The sequence below is a fragment of the Malaclemys terrapin genome, chromosome 12 (assembly GCF_027887155.1).
Source record: "Malaclemys terrapin pileata isolate rMalTer1 chromosome 12, rMalTer1.hap1, whole genome shotgun sequence".
In the NCBI taxonomy this organism is placed as follows: Eukaryota; Metazoa; Chordata; order Testudines; family Emydidae; genus Malaclemys; species Malaclemys terrapin.
This window is the reverse complement of record NC_071516.1, coordinates 37,288,554-37,309,720: the sequence shown is the minus strand read 5'-3', so window position 1 is coordinate 37,309,720 and position 21,167 is coordinate 37,288,554. Positions and strand designations below refer to the sequence as shown.

The 21,167-nt window shown below is 47.0% G+C and overlaps 2 protein-coding genes across 2 annotated transcripts; both read left to right on the top strand.

The window, feature by feature from the left end:
* Positions 1-1,672: 1,672 nt before the first annotated feature.
* On the top strand, positions 1,673-2,626 carry LOC128845965 (olfactory receptor 11L1-like). Its single transcript, XM_054045062.1, has one exon. It carries the CDS (start codon positions 1,673-1,675, stop codon positions 2,624-2,626), a length of 954 nt encoding a protein of 317 aa, XP_053901037.1.
* A 16,821-nt stretch (positions 2,627-19,447) lies between these two features.
* Positions 19,448-20,442, top strand: LOC128845860 (olfactory receptor 10A7-like). The gene is made up of 2 exons (XM_054044917.1): positions 19,448-19,462; positions 19,495-20,442. The coding sequence occupies exons 1-2, from the start codon at positions 19,448-19,450 to the stop codon at positions 20,440-20,442; spliced, it is 963 nt and encodes a 320-aa protein (XP_053900892.1).
* The last annotated feature ends 725 nt before the right edge of the window (positions 20,443-21,167 follow it).

Sequence of the window (21,167 nt, the reverse complement as noted above, 5' to 3'; positions counted from 1 at the left end):
GAGACTATTTTCCCAATGGTCACCGGAATCTGTATAAGCAGTTGTGCTGCGGCATTTGGAGATCCATGCGAGATAGCGACAATTAATTCCTGGGAAGGTGAGTTAGGAGTTTTCATTGTTGAAATGAACATAGGATAGTAAAAATTTGAACACAAACAGTCTTCATTATAAAAGAGCTCAGAATGGTTAAGGGAGTACAGCACTCAAGCAAAACCACAGGTATGATATATTAACCATACAAGGGAGAGTTACAATAGCTCTAATTTCTAGCTTTGTAAAATAGTGAAGCTTTCACTGCCACTTCCAGCAAATCAATTCCTTACCAAAGTGCACCATTTTCTCTCTTGTGTTTTCATGACTATGAAAGAGATTCTGACTGTACATTCCTATGTGATTGTATATTCATATCTGTATGGCCACTTGAGTATGTTTCTAGGTCAGTTTGGGTATGCTTGTCGATGTGTGTGTGATTGCCCTTGTAGGTTGAAACTGAGGTTTTCAAATGCCCCTAAGAGATTTAGGTGCCCGAATCAAACTGAAAATCTAAGGGATTTGAATGCCTAGCTCCTCTGGACTCTTTTGAAGATCACAGCTTTATGAATTTGTATGTTCACATGTCTATGTATTCCATTATACTTGTTTGTGGGTCTGTAGACATTTGTTTGTTTGTGTGTGTTTGTGCATACGCCAGTGTGCTTGTGTGTGTAGATTTGTATCTGAATCAAATTGTGTCAGTTTTCTCTAAGTATTATTGTAGCACCTAGGAGCCCGGTAATATCCAAAATCACAAAGCCAAGAATGAAATGCATGAGAACTGGGAACAAAGCATTCGTGGATGGAGGGATCTGGAGGGAGCAGCTTCCAGAGGAGATTAGGTGAATTCAGAGTCAGATGAGGTGAATCCATTTTCTGTCTTTAGAAAACACTGCAAAACCTTTGGGAAAGCTTTTCAACCTTAACAGGAATGATCCTCATACCTACGACATGATGCCTCATTCTGGCCTATGATGTAGGATTCTGTGACACCTACTTCGACTTTACTCCTTCTCTCCCAAAATCCAAAACCAAGAAAACCTTCCATAGGATGAGCTGGTATCTCAAAAAGGGAGGAGTGTCCAAACACTTTGAAGTCAACTAGGTACTTCTCTATTGCTACTGATTTTATGGGAAAGGCGCTCAGATGCTATGGAGATGGGTGGAAGTATAAAATGAGAGAGAGAGAGAGAGAGAGAGAGAGAGAGAGAGAGAGAGAGAGAGAGAGAGATGAGTTTATCTCTCTGTGTGCCTAAATATTTGTCTGTTTATGTGAATCTCAAATCAAACAACTAATATTCTTGTTTTAACCTTATGTGCAAAGTATGGTTAATACTTAATTGTAGTGTACTTATTAATAGTTATACTTCCCTGAATGCTCACGTTTGCTCTCTGGTTAAAGGGCTTGGGGGAATGCACAGAAGCAAAGTTTCAGGATGCTATATCCTCCAAGTTTTATATATATATTTTAAGTGACTACTGGTTTTGTCTGCCTCAATTTTTGGGAGACATCATAAGATGCTGAATTTGTGATTACCTGAGGGGGAAGCGGGTTTATGGAATAAATGTGTTGACCATCTCTTAACATATACATTTATTTCCCTTCAATTCTAGTTCCAATTTCATTTAGGCACAATCCATGCCCGACACAGAACAGGGAAATCAAACGTCCGTCACAGAATTCGTCCTCCTGGGATTTGGGAATCTCCCGGAGCTGCAGACCCTTCTCTTCCTGCTCTTTCTAGTGATCAACATTGTGACCACGGTTGGGAACATCCTTATCCTGGTGCTAGTTGTATCTATTCAGAACCTTCACACCCCCATGTACTTTTTCTTGGGAAACTTGTCCTGCTTGGAGATCTGCTACACCTCAATAATCCTGCCCAGGTTGCTGTCAAGTTTCCTGACTGGCAACAAGACTATTTCTGTTACTGCTTGCTTTGTACAATTTTATTTCTTTGGCTGCTTAGCAGCTACAGAGTGTTTTCTCTTGTCTGCAAAGTCATACGATCGGTATTTAGCAATCTGCAAACCCCTGTGCTACACCACCCTTATGAACAACAGGTTCTGCCTCCAGCTGGCGACCAGCTCTTGGGTAAGTGGCTCCCTAGCGATTGCCACATTGACGGTGTTGATGTCACAATTGACTTTCTGTGACTCCAATGAAATTAACCATTTCTTTTGTGATTTCGCCCCCATAGTAAAACTCGCCTGCAGTGATACTCACCTTCTGGAAGTTACTGCTTTCGTATTTTCCTCTATATTCACCCTGACTCCATTTCTATTGACCGTGGCATCCTACATTCACATAATTGCTGCCATCCTCCGAATCCCCTCCACCACCAGGAGGCAAAAGGCCTTTTCCACCTGCCCCTCCCACCTCAGCATGGTGACAATTTACTATGGGACCCTAATCATTGTGTACATGCTCCCAGACACCAACAGGCTGAGATCCCTGAACAAAGTGTTCTCTGTCTTCTACACCATCTTGACTACCCTGGTTAACCCCCTGATATACAGCCTGAGAAACAGCGTGGTGAAGGAGGCCCTGTGGAAAGCTCTCAGTAAATTGGTGCCTGTCACAAGAATTTAGACAGCCCGGAGTAAGGCTTTGAGGTTAAACCAAAATAGAGCCAATCTCCGGGGGTCAACTCTTCAGATGATGCCAAGTAGAAATCACCACAGCTCTGCCAGTGTCCACCAGCAGGGAATATGGTCTTTGGAGTGCAATTTTGCACAGGTCCCATTCCTAGGAGAAATCTGTGCTTGTGTGAGTGGTCACAATGCAGACAATGAGAAATCTCATGTCAGCAAGAAAAATGAGGAGTACTTGTGGCACCTTGGAGACTAACAAATTTATTTGAGCATAAGCTTTCATGGGCTAAAGCCCACTTCATCAGATGCATGCAGTGGAAAATACCCTAGGAAGATATATATATATATATATACAGAGAACATGAAAAAAGGGGGTTGCCATACCAACTCTAACAGACTAATTGATTAAGGTGGGCTATTATCAGCAGGAAAAAAAAACCTTTTGTAGGTGTCAAGGCTCCTTCCCCACTCTGAACTTTAGGGGACAGATGTGGTGGCCTGCATGAAAACTTCTAAGCTTAACTACCAGCTTAGATCTGGTCCGCTGCTACAACTCCCAATGTGCTAATTCCCTTCCCTGGGTAGCCTTGAGAGACTCTTCACCAATTCCCTGGTGAATACAGATCCAAACCCCTTGGATCTTAAAACAAGGAAAATCAATCAGGTTCTTAAAAAGAAGGTTTTTAATTAAAGAAAAAGGTAAAAATCATCTTTGTAAAATCAGGATGGAAAATAACTTAACAGGGTAATCAAACTTAAAGAGCCCAGAGGACCCCCCTCTAGCCTTAGGTTCAAAGTTAAAGCAAACAGAGGTAAACACCCTAGTAAAAGGTACATTTACAAGTTGAGAAAACAAAGATAAAACTAACATGCCTTGCCTGGCTGTTTACTTACAAGTTTGAAATATGAGAGACTTGTTCAGAAAGATGTGGAGAGCCTGGATTGATGTCTGGTCCCTCTTAGTCCCAAGAGCGAACCCTTACCCAAAACAAAAGCCTTCCCCCCACCAAGATTTGAAAGTATCTTGTCCCCTTATTGGTCCTTTGGGTCAGGTGTCAGCCAGGTTACCTGAGCTTCTTAACCCTTTACAGGTAAAAGGATTTTGGAGTCTCTGGCCAGGAGGGATTTTATAGTACTGTACACAGGAGGGCTGTTACCCTTCCCTTTATAGTTATGACACGACCCCCCCAAATCACAGATAGTGTTGGACAGCCGGTTCCACACTGGCTGTGATTTCTTCCTGGAGCTGTAGGAGAAAACAGAGTTAATAAGGCACATGCACCTTTAGACATACTACTGATTACACTGCTCTACAGCCAAAATGCTTCTGAAATAAATGTAGTCAAACTTTACTAATTCTTGGTCACTTAGAATGAAAATGATGCTTAAAATTGTTGATTGGCTCTAGTTTTCAAGATATGCTATTGGGTCAGTATATACGACCCTTGACTTGGGAATGGCGGAGGATAAGTGAGCTTTTTAGGCAAAACAATGAATGATGCAATCTGAAGCTGGTATTGCGTCATACATGATATGAATTGCATCATGTTATTCATAGAAGTCATGGATGATGCAATCATAATGAAGCTTACATCACTCTGCTGAACAAATTGCCCTATATCAGCTCTAGAAATCATACAGTGTCATGTTCTCTTATTTGTCAGTATTTGATTTTGCAAAGGGACACATTTCTGTTTAGCCAAAGTGAGCAGAGATGCCTCGTACTTGTGTGAACAGTGCAGATAACTTCTGCTATGTTTGTGGTGAAGTGACTTTTGCATCACAAAAGCGCATATAACCACTATGGTTAAGAAAGCCTATCACCTTTCTTTTGGCTGCAAAATTGGAGATCAGGACAAGAGGTGGGCCCCACACATATGCTGCAACACTTGTGCAACAAATCTTCACCAGTGGTTGAACAGGAAAAGGAAATCTATGCCTTTTGCAGTGCCAATGATTTGGAGAGAGCCAACAGGTCATACCAGCAATTGTTACTTCTGCATGGTGCCTCCAGTTGGGAAAGGTGTGTCAAAGAAGAAAAAGTGGACTGTGCATTATCCAAACATTCCATCAGTTATACGCCCAGTACCCCACGGAGAAGGACTGCCGATTCCTCATGCACCAGAATCATTCTCACTTGAGTCAGACGAGAAAGAGGAAGAGGATGAAACTTCTGGTCCTGAACCATCAATGTCACAGGACCCAAATTTTCTCCCATCCTCCTCCTCTGAACCACACCTCATAACACAAGGTGAACTGAATGAACTTGTTAGGGATTTGGAACTACCCAAGAGTAAGGCAGAGCTGTTGGGCTACAGACTACAGCAGTGGAATCTCCTGGCAGGTGATGTTAGGGTTTCCATGTTCTATGACTGTCAAAAGGATCTTGTCCCATTCTTCTTCATGGAAGGTGATCTTGTAGCCTGCAACAACATCGATGGTGTGATGGCAGCCCTCAACATCATTCATGATCCAGATGAGTGGAGACTGTTCATTGATTCATCGAAGACGAGTCTTAAAGCTGTTATACTGCATAATGGCAATGTTTTGCCATCAATTCCAGTTGGTCATGCAGTCCATATGAAGGAAACCTATGACAACATGAAACAACTTTTGAGATGCATAAACTATGACCAACATCAGTGGCAGTTTTGTGGTGATTTGAAGGTTGTTGCTCTCTTGCTTGATCTGCAGACTGGATACACAAAGTACTGCTGTTTTCCCTGCGAATGGGATAGTCGTGCAAGAGATTCCCACTACATCAAGAAAGATTGGCCACTCCGACAGTCATTGGAGCCTGGGAGGAAAAGTGTTCAGCATCCACCACTTGTTGAATCAAGGAAGATTTTGTTACCACCCTTCCACATCAAGCGGGGTCTGATGAAGAACTTTGTCAAGGCCATTGACAAAACACAAGCAGCTTTCAAGTACCTCTGTGGAAAATTTCCAAGGTTAAGTGAAGCTAAGATAAAGGAAGGTGTCTTTGTTGGTCCTCAGATTCGTGAACTTCTTCGAGATGATGCATTTGACTATGCACTGCGTGGCAAGAAAAAGACAGCATGGAAAGCCTTCCAGTTAGTGGCAATAAATTTTCTCGGAAACAACAAGGCAGACAACTACAAGTTGTTGGTGGAAAACCTCCTCGAGGCATACAAAAGCCTTGGTTGCAACATGTCACTAAAGATCCATTTTTTGCACTCTCATCTAGATTTTTTTCCACCAAACTGCGGAGCAGTGAGCGACGAGCACGGCGAGCGATTTCACCAGGACATTGTAACAATGGAGAAACGCTATCAGGGCAAATGGAGCCCATCAATGCTTGCAGACTATTTCTGGACAGTGACAAGAGATGCTCCATTTAATGAATACAAGAGACAAGCCAAGAAGTGCCGAGTAGACACTGAATAGGACTAAACTATGTACATAATAGTTTTTTGCCTTTTGTTTCATAATACATTTTATTTATATAACCCTTTTGCTGATTTTTAAAGTGTTACATATACAGGTCAAGTGAAATATTATCATGTAAAGCAACCATAAACACATGAAAAGACCTAGGTTTACAATTTATGATTAAAACTCTACTATCTACACAATATACATAGACATAAAATATAAAAACTTAAATATCTTAGAAACAGTAGCCAATCAGTTGTTTTAATTGTCATATTTGAATTCAGCACATCAAAATATTTATCTCTGAAGCAGACGACTTCTCAAAAATTGTAGACCAGTGTTATATAAAAACTAACAATATGTCCCACATTCCAAGAACAATTTTTAACCAGTTGATTCTGGGAAACTTTCCCGGAAGAGTGCATCAGCCACTTTGTTAGAAGCTCCTGAAATGTGTTGTATTTCAAAATCAAAATCTTGGAGAGCTAAACTCTACCGAAGAAGATTTTTGTTATTCCTCTTGGCGGTATGAAGCCACGTTAGCGCAGCATGGTCGGTTTGTAGTTGGAAATGCCGTCCCCAAACGTATGGGCGTAGCTTTTCCAGCACATACACAATGGCGTAGCATTCCTTTTCGCTGATTGACCAGTGGCTTTCCCTCTCAGACAGTTTCTTGCTGAGAAACACGACAGGATGGAATTCTTGATCCGGTCCTTCCTGCATTAAAACTGCTCCCACGCCTAGAAGAAATCTGTTCTTGTGTGAGTGGTCACAATGCAATCAATGAGAAATCTCATATCAGCTTCAAAAGCTAATGTTTGCAAGATCAGGCGCTTCCAGAAACAAAGGGTGGAGTGTGACATTCCCCAGGGTGCAATCTGGTCTGATAGACAGCTATATCCCCTCAATTCTCCAACTTGGGTCACCTTAACACTGCTTTGCTGTGAGAATTTCCACTCCTCGCCTCCTCACAAACAGACTCTAGCACAGGGGTGAGCAAACTACATCCACTGGCCGTTTTTATCCGGCCTCCGCACTCTGGCCGGGGGAGCGGGGCCACGGGTTTCTGGCCTCCAGCCCCGCTACCCCAGCCGGAGCGCGGGAAGCCCGCGGCCTCGCTTTCCTGGCCGGAGCCCGGCAAGCCCCACGGTCCCAATCCCCCAGCTGGAGCGCGGCAAGACCCCGGCCCTGCTACCCCGGCTGGAATGCAGCAAGCCCCTCCGCCTCTCAGGCCAAGGGAGCGGGGCCACGGGCTTGCCGCGCTCCGGCAGAGAGCATGCCGCGCGCCAGCCAGGGGAGCGGGGCCGTGGGGCATGCCATGCTCCAGACGGGGGAGCAGGGCTGGAGGCTTGCCGCACTCCAGCTGGTGCTCCGGCCGGAAAAGTGGGGGATTACAAGCAATGAGGCATAAAATCAGATTTGGTTACAAAGAAAATAAATGGTAAAATGCAAATAACATCTAACTTCACAAGTTTAAAGTATTCAAAACAAAGTTTTTTTCTCACCATATGCTTTTGCAATCCTACTGGCTAGGTACCTGCCAGCAAGGACCCCTCACCCCCAGTTCTCGGTTCATCAGGTGTCATGGATGTCATTGTTAGGTAAAAAGCAAGTCCTTACTCACCTCTCCAGCACCCGAGTTCGTGCGGAGTTGGTATGGGGCTCACAATCTGTCAGAGACCAGACACCAATTCGTTGATCAACGGGCTCACACTGTCCTTAGCTTGAAAAGCTTCAGAGTAAGTGTGGCAAGTTTATTAGGGGTGAGCATCAATATTTATACACAGAAGTAAACAAAGTGATTAACAGATCATAATGGTCATGTATAATCAATCAAGATTCTACAGGATAAAACAGGTTAAAATGTAAATTCAGAAAGAGAAAAGGGGAGATGGCTACTTAAGGGGAGGGGGGTGTCATGAGTAGTTCGCAGGTCAGAGCTTTGGTTAAAAGTTCAGACAGAGACATCAAGTCTGGGTTAAGTTTAAGCTCATCAAAAGTTCAGACTCAACATTCCTCCATTTGTAGCTTTGGGATAACTATTTACCAAAAGCTACACCCCATTTTAAGGAGCCAAGGGCCGCTTGGCAATTTCAGCCTGGGCCAACTCGAAGAGAGTAAGGCCCTTGGCTGAAGTAGGAAAAGAATAAACTGACCCATATGAGCCTATGAGGGAGGGGACACACTGAATACAGCAACACAGTATTATAAGGATTACTATGGCCCCAACAATACCCACCAAGAGTTTTTTAACCCACCCAAATCCAGGCAGCCAATTCCATAAGGCTCCCCACCAATCATAAGGTGGCTGGCCAGAGGAGTAGTTCTTAGCCATTTCCCTTAGATGTTTGGTACGTTGAAAAGTGTCAGAGTAGGTGTCATTTACAAAAACACAGCATTCTTCATTTATGAGGGCGCAAGTTCCTCCCTGGGCTGCTAACATTATGTCTAAAGCCATTCGGTTTTGCAAAGCTAACTGGCGCAGCTGGGACATTTCCCCGGCCTGATTCTCAAATAGGGTCGCAGTTTCATTGGTTAAAGATTCTAGTAGTCCCTGTAGACGGATGACACCACCCCTCAAGCTAATGAGACCAGCCCACCGCTGCCACGACAAACCATCACGGATATTAATATCTCTGAAGGTTTCACGGATGTTACGAACGTGGGGAAAATGAGGGGGAGTGAGGGAGATGCGAGAAGGAGGTGTTAGCCACGCTAAATAACATGACCCTGCCCAATCAGGGGAGAGAAAGTAATAAGCTTTGGGCCCGCACACCCAGTATGTTCCATACAATGCGTTTCGGGTATTCCATTTCTCAAAGTAGGAGGTAACCCACCACCCGTTGGACCACTGTTCCCCTGGTAACGCAGAGGGGTTGTTGTGCGAACTGCAGAGGCACAATTTGGTAGTGGTGTTTTCAAAGGGCAGTGTAGTACTGCTTGAGCAGTTGTAGAAGGCAGTCGTATGTCCCTTAGCAATTAGTTGGACACCCTCGTGATCTGAGCAGGGCTTCTTAAAAGCTGACTCTGAAGGCCTGCCCACCCATGAAAAAGTTGGATCGGGGTGAGGGATCCACATATGGGATAAGTGGGATGCGCAAGGCTTGAAGCCAAGATTTTTACTAAAGGCGGTGCCATTAAAATACATGTTGCATTTACTTGTTCCCACAAAAGTTGACCCCTTTTCTTTAACAAAACACAGTGATCCTGTCTGATTGGTTACCCTGAGATATCTGTTAATTGGCACTCCTGTTTTGTCCCATGTAAGATTGTGTTGGACTGGATCTTTTACTCTAGCCGGTGGCATCCAAGTCATATTAGCAGTGGTCAGGGGAATGGGTGTGAAGGGGAGTCCCTGTTCTGCATTTACTGGAAATTGAGTACATACCCAGCAATTACTTCTATTTCCTAAAATACGAGTTTTAACCTTGTGGGAATATCTAATAAAAGCATTATCTTCATAAGCAGAAAATAAACTAAAAAGGCATAATAAAAAACATACAGTTGTCAGAATAAAAGGTCCTCTCATTTTTGCCGAGTCAATTTAAGTCTGATGTCTGAAAGAGGTAAGCTGGTCCACTGGTCGGAGGCAGTGTCCTCAGTGGTGGCAGCTGGTCCATCACTGTGGTCCACTACGGCTGGCTTGACGTGGGAGTGGTGGATCCAGGATTTGCGTCCTTCCAGGAACACTGCAGTCTGGGTTGTTAAAAGAACCTGGTGGGGTCCAGTAAACCTCGGCTTGAGGGTGTCGCCACGAACGAACTTTTTGGCCCAGACGAAGTCCCCTGGTTGGAACGGGTGGATCTGTTCTTCCAGCGGCATGGTCTGGGAAAACTGCGAGGCTTTCCAAAGGGTACGGAGGCGAGCCTGTAGGGAGAGAAGCTGGCACGCGGTCATATGATCCCCTCCCAATAGTGAAACATCAGCACGTGGTAGCGCCCCGCCTTTGAAAGGGGGGTGTCCATAGAGCAGTTCAAAGGGGGATAATCCCAATACACGGGTTGGGCGAGTACGAAGGTGAAACAGGACCAAGGGAAGTACCTGAGGCCACTTTAACCCTGTTTCCTGACCGTATTTAGCCAATGTAAACTTAAGCTTCCTATTCATACGCTCAACTTTCCCGCTAGACTGGGGGTGGTAGGGTGTATGAAAGGAGTGTGAAATGCCCAGTCCTTGTTCTAAACAGCCAAGGACATGACCAGTAAAGTGAGGTCCGCGATCTGAGTCAAACACGAGAGGGATGCCAAAACGGGATACAATGTCTCTAAGGAGAATCTTTGCCACTGTGGCAGCAGTACAATTAGCAGTAGGAAAAGCTTCGACCCAGGAAGTCAGAGGGCAAACCAAAACAAGGAGGTGCTTTTTCCCAAAAGCCTTTGGCATATCTGCAAAGTCAATTTGAAGATGTTGAAATGGAGCAGCAGGCGGAGGTCTTCCACCCTTAATTTTGTTAAGAGGCGTAGCAGGTCCATTACGCTGACATGTGCTGCATGCTTTCACTATTGACAGGCAGTAGGGTTGAATGCCTGGAGCATACCAAAAGTGAGCGATGGTGTCCACAAGGGCGTGCGTGCCGTAGTGACCCCCCTTATCATGGTGCCAGCGAACTGCCACGGGGTATGTGGAGCGAGGGAGGCAGACTCGGCCATCCGGCATAAGCCAGGTCCCTTTGACCAGAGTGGCTCCGAGGCTCTCCCACGCCTGTAGTTCAGCAGCGGGTACTGGTACGGGGTACGGTGGAGTAAAGGAGGAGGCTGCAATAGCCAACGTGGGCATGGCTAAGGGTAAGACAGTAGCCGTCTTGGCGGAGGCGTCAGCCAGGGCATTCCCACGGGTGACGGGGCTATCATCTTTAGTATGGGCCCGGCAGTGAACTACAGCCAGGACCGAGGGTTCTTGGAGGGCGTCCAAAAGCTTGTGGATGAGGGGGAGGTGCTGAATGGGTTTACCGGCAGCTGTCTGGAAACCTCGAAACTTCCAGAGGTGGATGTGACAATGCAAAACTCCAAAAGCATACTTGCTATCAGTAAAAATGGTAACGGTCTTACCAGCGGCCAACTGGCAAGCTCGGGCCAGGGCATAGAGTTCGGCGGCTTGGGCTCCCCAGTTGCCTGGCAGTGAGGCGGCCTCTTGAATGTCCCATTCAGAGGTGACTGCATAACCGGTGAAACGCTTGCCATCAACATAGAAGGAGCTTCCGTCCGAGAAGAGGATGCAATCAGGGTTGTCCAGTGGCACGTCAAACAGGTTGTCCCTTATCTGTAAGATGCTATAAACTACTTCCACACAGTTGTGCTGATCCTGGAGGACTGGCAGGTCAGGAAGCAAGGTAGCTGGATTAAGGGGCCCACACCTTTCAAAAATTAGGTTAGTGTCTTCAAAGAGTTCGGCCTCTAGCTGTTGCTGACGATGGGCCGAAAAGACTTGGGTTGTGCCCCTACGCAGAAGGGCTGACAAGGCATGAGAGGTCCAAACCGTGGTAAAATGACCCAGGGTCAGGCTCTTTGCCTTTGTGATCAGCAGGGCAGCTGCTGCCAGAGTCCAGGTGCAGGATGGGGTTCCCTGAGCGACAGGGTCGATCTGCTGAGAGTAAAAAGCAAGTGGGAAATGGTGGGGCCCGCTCAGCTGGGTAAGGACGCCACTAGCAATTCCGCCCCTCTCGTGGACAAAAAGGTGAAAGGGTTTGCTGTAATTGGGGGGGCGGAGAGACATGGAGGAGGCCACACTGTCCTTGAGTAACTGAAAGGCTTGGATCGTGTCCGGGGACCACTGCAAAGGGTCAGGAGCAAGGTTAGCAGTGAGTCGGTGGAGCGGTTTGCTTAACTCCCCGCAGGACGGCAACCAGGGGCGACAGAAGCCAATTAATCCTAAGAAACCTCAAAGTTGTTTCTTGGTGTTTGGCAGAGGGCAGTTTTGGATAGTCTTTATGCGGACTGGGTCCATTTGTCTCCCCTCTGGGGTTAACAGGAAGTTCAGATATCGGACCTTCTGTGAGACCCACTGAATCTTGTTAGGGTCTACCTTATGGCCTCTGGTGTGTAGGTATAATAAAAGTGCCTTACCATCGATGCGGAGGGCAGCTTCTTCGCGGTTACCTAATAGGATGTCATCTACGTATAGGACTAACGTGGATCCCTGCGGACTGGTGAAGCCTTCCGAGTCGTGGCGGAGGCATTGGTGGCTGAAAATCGTGGGGCTGTCTCTGTAGCCTTGAGGAAGTCGTTGCCAGACATAACTTTGTCCCTCCCAGGTGAAACCAAAGAGATCCTGAGAGTCTGGGTGCACAGGAATGCTGAAAAAGGCTGATTTTAAGTCAATAACAGTGAACCACTCAGCATCCCAGGGGATTTGGCTGATGATAGTAGCTGGATCAGGAACTACTGCATGAAGAGGGACCACATACTGATTAACAACCCGTAGATCGTGTACAAAGCGCCAACGAATAGGGTCTCCGTCCTTTTTAGGAGGCTTTTTGACAGCCAGAATAGGGGTGTTACAGGGAGTGCACTGAGGGCGGACTAGCTTTTGTGCAATGAATCCCTCGATAATGGGGCGGATGCCCTCCCGGGCTTCCAGCGACAGGGGGTATTGAGGGACTGACGGGGGGGTTAAGGAGGGCTTCACTTGAATCCTTACTGGCTCTGCCGAAAGGAGCAGGCCAACATCAGTGTCAGAAATTCCCCAGAGGGTTAAAGGCAAGTCAGTGAGGTCAGGGGAGGGGGGGGGGTTCCCAATTACCCTGAGTTGGGGCCGAATCTCCTAACACTGTCATCAATAATCCTACCCCTTCAGGAGTGCAGGTTAAAGTAGCCTCAACTTACAGAGTAAATCCCGGCCCATCAAAGGGATCGGACAAGCTGGGGAAAAAAGAAAACGGTGAGAAAAACATTTATCAGCATAAATAACATTTAGAGGCAAAGTGAGTCCCAGGGACTGTGGGTTGCCCTCCACCCCAGTTGCAGTTTTAACCTCAGAGGATAGCCAGGGAGAGGGGGCATGATTTAAAAGAGAGAAAGTAGCTCCAGTATCAATGAGGAAGGAGACAGGCAGTCCTTGGACTGAAAGGGTTAGACGAGGCTCTTTGCTGGGAGGGGAGAAAGTGAGGAAGGAGCCGGCTAAAGACAATAAGGAAATAAGACCATCACATTGTTTGCCTTCGCCCCCGGGGTACCGTCATTGAGGAGGCTGAGTTTGCTGCAGCTGTTGCTGTTGCCCGTAGTTGATCCAGGCCTGGGGAACGGGCTGAGCTGGTGGTGCAGGGGTGTATTCGTCCCTGGTGTAAGTATCTGTGGATGTGACCGGACCCTCTCGGCGTCCCCAGGGGAGGGGTATGCAACCTGGTGCATCTGCTTGATCTTTTGCCTAGTAATTACTCCTCCCGAGGTGTGCCCTTCCATTTCCCCCTTATCCCTCTGCAGAGATTCCGATCTGGAGTCCTGCAGATTCCCCTCTGCGCCCTGGAGAGAGTCCCCCTGCGGAGGAATAGGGGCAGGTGCAGTGGGGACCAACTGACGAGTCAAAACACGCCGTGGTTTACACCCTTCATCGAAATAACATGGAGGGGGTTCACTCTCGGGAGAATACCTGACTGCCATAATTTTTAAAGATTTCCACAGCTCTGCTGCTGTGTCCCAACAAAACCAGTAACATTACTGTCCCGGATGGTCTTTTTCGATCTGGCTCCTACTCCTCTTAAGGCAGCCTGTTCGAAAGAGCCATACGAAGGCCACCTCATCTCCGGGTCGGCCAATACCGCGGTATACCCAGTCCAATTCCTTACACACAGTGTGTACAACTTCCTTCTAGACATTCCTGTCTGTACTGGGAGTTTCCCTTCGTTCCATAACTTATTTACAATCCCCAACGGACTCTCAAGAGGCACGCTAGTCCCTTGACCCATGGTGTCTGACAGGAGCCCTCCAACTGGCGTTTATCCTGCTGTCCAGTACACGACCCCTCAATATTGAATTGGCTGGGAGAAATCTCCCGTGGCGCCTGCCAATTCGTATATGAGTGGTCTGACCACTGGACAGAGGCACCGCACCAGAAGGAAATCCCGGACAAGCCCCCAAATTGTTAGGTAAAAAGCAAGTCCTTACTCACCTCTCCAGCACCCGAGTTCGTGCGGAGTTGGTATGGGGCTCACAATCTGTCAGAGACCAGACACCAATTCGTTGATCAACGGGCTCACACTGTCCTTAGCTTGAAAAGCTTCAGAGTAAGTGTGGCAAGTTTATTAGGGGTGAGCATCAATATTTATACACAGAAGTAAACAAAGTGATTAACAGATCATAATGGTCATGCATAATCAATCAAGATTCTACAGGATAAAACAGGTTAAAATGTAAATTCAGAAAGAGAAAAGGGGAGATGGCTACTTAAGGGGAGGGGGGTGTCATGAGTAGTTCGCAGGTCAGAGCTTTGGTTAAAAGTTCAGACAGAGACATCAAGTCTGGGTTAAGTTTAAGCTCATCAAAAGTTCAGACTCAACACCATGGTCAGAGAGAAAGGGAGAAGGAGTAATTTGGAGTGTCCCTTTTCCCTTTTATTATTCCCTTTCTTGTTTGAGAAATCAAAGGTGTTGTACATGCTCAGTAGGAACTCAGGACCGCATAGGACTTGATTTCCAGACACATCTCAGTGTTGATCGGTCGGGGGAGAGGAGAAACTACCACAGAAAGTCCTGCCTGTGCCCCAGAGCAGATGATCAGTGGCTACAGGATTAAATCATGTCCTTCTTAGAACTTCCCCTAACCAGTCTCTTAGCACTTCCCCCAACCAACCAGCCCTAAGGGGGCGAGAACTGATTTTGACATCTGGGGTGTGAAAACTTGACAGCAGGGGTGTGAAGATTGTCTGTCACCCAATTGCCGTAGGCTTTGAATTGCATTTGGGTGCCTAACTCCACCAGCCCCCTTTCAAAATCCAAGTCTACAACCATGTGGGGAGTGAGATCAATGCTCACATGCTCCAGTCAGGACAGGGGCTCTATTGATATGGCCATAACAAGAGTATATTTGAGAATATGATCCCTTCCCTGAAGAGCTGTCAATTAAAGAAGACAGTTGACCTCCACAGGAAGGAGGAGAGAGATTACAACATTCATACATGTGCCGAACCAGCTCCCTGATATGCTCTTTTACCCCAGAATCTTGACTCCCACCCGCCCCACACACTTTAACTGCTACACCCACCCTCTCCCCGAGTGAGGAGCTGAACCCAGAAAAGCTGATGCTCAGCTACCTGCTCTAAACAGTCAATCTTCTTGGAACAGGCTTCTCTCCAATCATTGCAGAAGTCTCCTTACTATGTTATTCACAAACAAGTTTATAAATCAGAGGTTTCATTATTCTTATACCAGCTCTACTTAATAATCACAACTGGCAAAAAGTAGAGGCAAGAAAAGACTGGCTCAAAAGGCTGAGATCATTCCTGTTGTGTCACAACTTTGTCAATTGCCAAGATCCAATGTCTCAGAGGAAGGTGAAGAAAACCCTAATCCAAGAAGCAAAGCTCTGCACATGAGGACAGCATTTCTCCTGTGGCCCATCAAAGAACTCAGGATAAGGCTGAAGTACTGACAGTTCCAAAACACTGTCCCACCAGTCTACCTCAGCCCCTGTTTTGGGGAGCCTGCATTCGGGTGTCCCAGGCTAGCTCAAGGTCCATGACGCTTCAGCATGAAGTACACTCAAGGCCTGTGCACCAGTCAAGGTCTTTGCATGTTTAGGCTGGGATATTTGAATGATTGTCCAGTTCACACTGAAAGTCACACTCAATGGGAATGGTTTGGGAATGGCACTGGTGTGAACTTCACCACTAGCCCTTGGACACTGAGATGAATGGACGAAGACATTTGCAAATGAGTTCCAAGGCCATTGGTGAATACATTTTACACACTGGGAGCTGGTCTGAGACCCACTGTATGCATTTCACATGAGACGCTGTCATAACTATAAAGGGAAGGGTAATAGCTGTCCTGTGTACAGTACTATAAATCCCTCCTGGCCAGAGACTCCAAAATCCTTTTCCCTGTAAAGGGTTAAGAAGCTCAGGTGACCTGGCTGGCATCTGACCTAAAGGACCAATAAGGGGACAAGATACTTTCAAATCTTGGGGGGGGGAAGGCTTTTGTTTGTGTTCTTTGTTTGGGAGTGTGTTCGTTCTCGGGGACTGAGAGGGACCAGACATCAATCCAGGTTCTCCACATCTTTCTAAACAAGCCTCTCCTATTTCAAACTTGTAAGATCCAAGGGGTTTTGGATTTGTTTTCACCAGGGATTTGGTGAGGGTTTTTCAAGGCTTCCCAGGGAGGGAATCCATTGATGGTGGCAGCCGAACCAGAGCTAAGCTGGTAGTTAAGCTTAGAAGTTTTTCACGCAGGCCCCTACATTTGTACCCTAAAGTTCAAAGTGGGGATCTCAGTCCTGACAGACGCCGAAGAGCTATAAGGTGGTAACTGGAGTCACTCCAGCCAGGGGACAGATCTGAACTGAAGATTTAGAAATTTGTAGTAGAAAGAGCTGATATCTCTGTAGGATGCTGTCCTTGGCTTTCTGGAGGTCACGTACAGCAATGCAAGGGCTCTGTGAATTTCCCTACACCCACTCCCTGCCAATCTGCCTCAACTCTGTCCTTAAGAAGTCACTCTAGGGCTGAGAGGGGAGTTAAGAACTACCCATGGTCCAGTGAGTTCTCAGCTCCATCCTGAGAGTACCAACAAAGTAGGTCAATTAGTTCCCAGTGTGATGGTTTGGTCATGCTGAAGCGGACATGGTGTCCCATTACAGCCTAGTCAGACCTCACACCAGTTCCACCAAGAGCTATGCTGTTGATGTCACTGACAGTTATTGCTAAAAGCTTTTGGCCTAGCAATCAATTATATTTGTTCCTGAAATCTATAAATACAAATGATACATCCTTATCACATGTACTTGTACCTGAGAAGATTAGGTAAATTGTCCAGGCTCTAAGGACTCAGGTCTTTAGTGCAACAAATACAGCTTAACAGTGATGAAGAATATGTCTACAGGAAATGCTTGGAGAACTGACAGTAAACCAATATTCTTCACCTTGATCAACAAGTACAATTGGCCTTGGAATCTGGACTAGGCCATCTCTGAACTGAATGGTTGTTTCTGAGTTGCTGAGTTGATTTCATTGATCAAAGTGTTTACAAACAGAATGCAATTACTAATTCTCCTGGGCACCCATAGTCAGAGAGAACCCTGGGGATTTGATCCCAGCAGTCACTTAACTATACAGAAAGGATCCACCTCTGAGATCTCTTGCAGAGAAGCTTCTCTGCTGTGGGTTAATGGGTTTCAGAAACGAAGCAGTGGATCACAAGTGGGAAGGTAAGTACGACACAGTCTGGGGCGTTTTCCTATGTTACTGTTATGGCCCCAAGTTCATTTTCTGGAGCCATCAACACCTAAATTGTCTCCAAAATTGTCTCTCTCTCTCTCTCTCTCTCTCTCTAACATCTAATCACTAACTCTAACTTACTCTTATGGGTCTAATCTACAGAATTGTCCCTCATCTCTTTCTCTCTGTCTTATGAGAGATACTGTGCATCATGTCACACTATCAAGGTAACTCTGGGCTGTTAGTTGTTGGTTTGCCTAGTGATTTTCCTCTCAGCACTCTGGGATCTCATTCTCACTCATGGGCTGGCACTGTATAAGGTAGGGAAGCGGGGACTAATGTGGGGGTGCTCTTTAATCATTATTCAAAAGGCTGCAAGGCTGTCACAGCAGGAAAGAAGTCAGAGCCAGAGTGATTTTCCCATTCCTTTGTGACTTTTTTTGGGTGTGTCCATGACTCATGCGACAGTGCGGGCTCCTGCAGCTCCAGTCTCTCTGGGCGGGGCTCAGCTCCCCCCTCTAGGCATTGTCCGAAGTGCGCGGGGTCGCAGCGCCTCTCAGGTGTGGGCCAGCTGCCCCTCTGGAGCAGACACAGCAGCTGCGGATGTTCCTGAGGCGAGTGTGGGACAGGGTGTCAGAATCACCAGGCAGCCGGCTGAGGCAGGAGCCAATGCAGGCTGGGAATGGGGCTGGCTAACATAGAAACAGGCTCACAGCAGGAGTAGGAGGAAGGGCCAGCTGATGCAGACCTCCCCTCTGCACAGGGATGGGGTCAGGGCTGTGGTGCCAGGCACTGCTCGGAGTGGTCGGTGCCACCTCTCGGAGCTGCCACTAAATCCCTGGCTTTTAGCAAATTTACCGTGACTGCCGCCCTGTGATTCTGGATAAAAAATACCATGACAAATCTGCAGCCCTAATTATTAATAGTGTGCCTGGCTGTGCCACGGGTGAGGTGTGTCGGTACCCCACAATGGATCGGATGTCTCACCCTGGGGGCCTCTCTGCCCTCCTAGCCACAGAGGGTACAGCTATCCAGCAAAAAATACCCCCAGCATCGAGTCTCAGAGCCCGGGACATCTGACTCGGGAATGCGGGGCTCACGCTAAGTGGGGGAATAGGACAATATAGCCTTATTGGGCTGGACCCTCCCACCCACTCTGGGTTTCCGAGCCAGGCCCCAGCTGGAGTGGGAACTTCTACACTGAAGTTGTTAATCGTGCAACGCGAGCTCCTTCAGCCCGAATCAGTGGACGCAGGCTCTGATGCTCGATACTGCAGGTTTTTTATGTGTGTTGAGTTACGCAGAGAGCGGGGACCCTCGCAAAGAGTTGTCCAGCAGCTTCCGCTTCAGTACCATGAAAAGACAAGGCCAGAGCCCGTGGCTTTAATGGCTCCTGCCCATTCTTGCGGGAAGCACCCAAACCAGTTTCAACAAGGTGCGTCAGCTGGGGAGCCAGATTCAGGGCTGGACTGACACGTGCATGGTGCTGGGCTTGCTAGGAGAATGTAAGGAAAAGAAAACACCATCTCCCTGAACTGCCTGCCCCAGACAGCCCTGCAGGGTGGTAGGAACTAGGTGCACAAGACAGTTTGTGCGGGTCCTACTCTCAGTGTGTGTTTCTACACTTATCACATTCCAGCACACAGCTGCACGGATGCAGTGCTTCAGTGTAGCCACTCGCTGCAGTGATGGCTGGGGTCCTTCCATCTGCATCGGTAATTGACCACTCTGAGAGATAGCCACTCCCTGGATGGAAGAACTCTTCAGTCCACCCAGTGCTGTCTACACAGCGGGCTAGAGCAGCCGAGCTCCATCGCGATGGGGTGTGGAGTTTTCACACCCCTGAGTGACGTGCCTTGGTTGGTCACACCTTTTAGTGTACAACAGGCCAGGAGAAGAAAACTCACAAGATGTCAACCAGAGATGAATAAGATCCAAGAGACAGAACAACTGATCTGTGTGTATTCAGAGAGATGAGAGAGGGGATGGGGCGAATCTCATTGTTTATCTATCTATCTATCTATCTATCTATCTATCTATCTATCTATGTGATACCATGCAAACCTCTGAGGTATCTAAATACCTATTTGGCCTCCACAGGAGAGAGCTATGGAGAGAAACCTAACTGCAGTGACAGAGTTTATCTTTCTGGGCTTCTCAGACCTCCAGGATCTGCAACCCCTTCTCTTTGTCCTACTCTTACTCATCTACCTCATCACCCTGATCGGAAATGGCCTCATAATCACTGTCACAGTGGCTGACCTGGCCCTCCACACCCCCATGTATTTCTTCCTCAGGAACTTGTCAGTCTTGGAGATCTGCTACACCTCGGTCATCATCCCTAAGACCTTGACCAACCTGCTGTCAGAGCGGCAGACTATCTCTTTCCTAGGCTGTGTAGTGCAGATGTACTTCTTCATTTTCTTTGGCAGCACAGAGTGTGGTCTGCTGGCCATTATGTCCTATGACCGGTACGTCGCTATATGCAACCCCATGCGTTACTCACTCATCATGAACAGAAAGGTTACCCTTAGCTTGGCAGCTGCAGTGTGGATTGCCGGCAGCATGGTGGCATGTGAGCAAACTGTGGCCATATTCACCTTACCCTTCTGCAGGTCAAATAAAATCAATCATTTCTTCTGCGACGTCCTCCCAATACTTCGATTGGTGAGCACTGACACATCCTTCATCAAGGCCATTCTTGCCTTCCTCACTGTGGTAGTCATAGTCCTCCCCTTCCTCTTGATCATCGCCTCCTACACCAGCATCATCCACACAATCCTGAAGATGCACTCAGGTGAAGGGAGACGCAAAGCCTTCTCCACCTGCTCCTCACACCTGATCACAGTCACCTTGTTCTATGGCAGCACCTTCGTCACCTACATGAGGCCCAGTTCCAATGGCTCTGTGGACATCGATCGAGCAATTTCCCTCTTCTATACGATCATCACTCCGACATTCAACCCCATCATATACAGCCTGAGGAACAAAGAAGTGAAGGAAGCTCTGAGGAAACTCTTGGGCAGGAGTAGGATTTCTTTGTTTTCATAAAAAATTGTTTGTTTTCCTGATCATTGAGCCACATGGAAAGGTCTCAACTTGGGGGGTGTCACAAAGGGGAAAACGTCTGTGTCATTGTTTAGAAATGTTGTATCTGATTTGTTTTCCCTTTTCAAGTTCATATTGCCACCTAACTCAATGAATAAAGTCAAATCAAAGGAGGTTGTAAAGTGAGCTGGTAAGGAAGCCATCAGGGGAAAACAACCACTCAGATAAGTCAGTTTCTGATCTACCCTTTTCAGGGGGTGAAGACAACAATATCTGGTTCATCAGTTGGGGGAAGAGCCTACCTGGCTCGCATTATCTTGGTTAAGTTTTTTTTTAACTTTCCAAGGCTAAGGCTGAGTTAAAAAGACACTGATGGTTTGAAAAGGAAGTGGTCAACTCTCCTGGAAGCTGACAGGAAAACGGTCCACCCAGGGAGGAGTAACCCAGAGACTCAGTCAGAGAATGATAGGATGGCAGGGTTCCCACCTCAGAGAGAAGTGGAGGCATGAGCTAGCAACATAAAAGGCATGCTCTCGGGGAACTGGGGAAGGGTCTCAGAAGGGGGGCAACCTTCCCAGAGGTCATGTTCAATATCTGGGCTGTATTTTATTACAGCCTCGCTTCAGGAAAGATGTGGACAAATGGGAGAGTCCAGAGGAGAACAACAAAAATGATCAAAGGTTTAGAAAGCCTAAACTATATGGAAAGGTGAAAACAACTGGGCATGT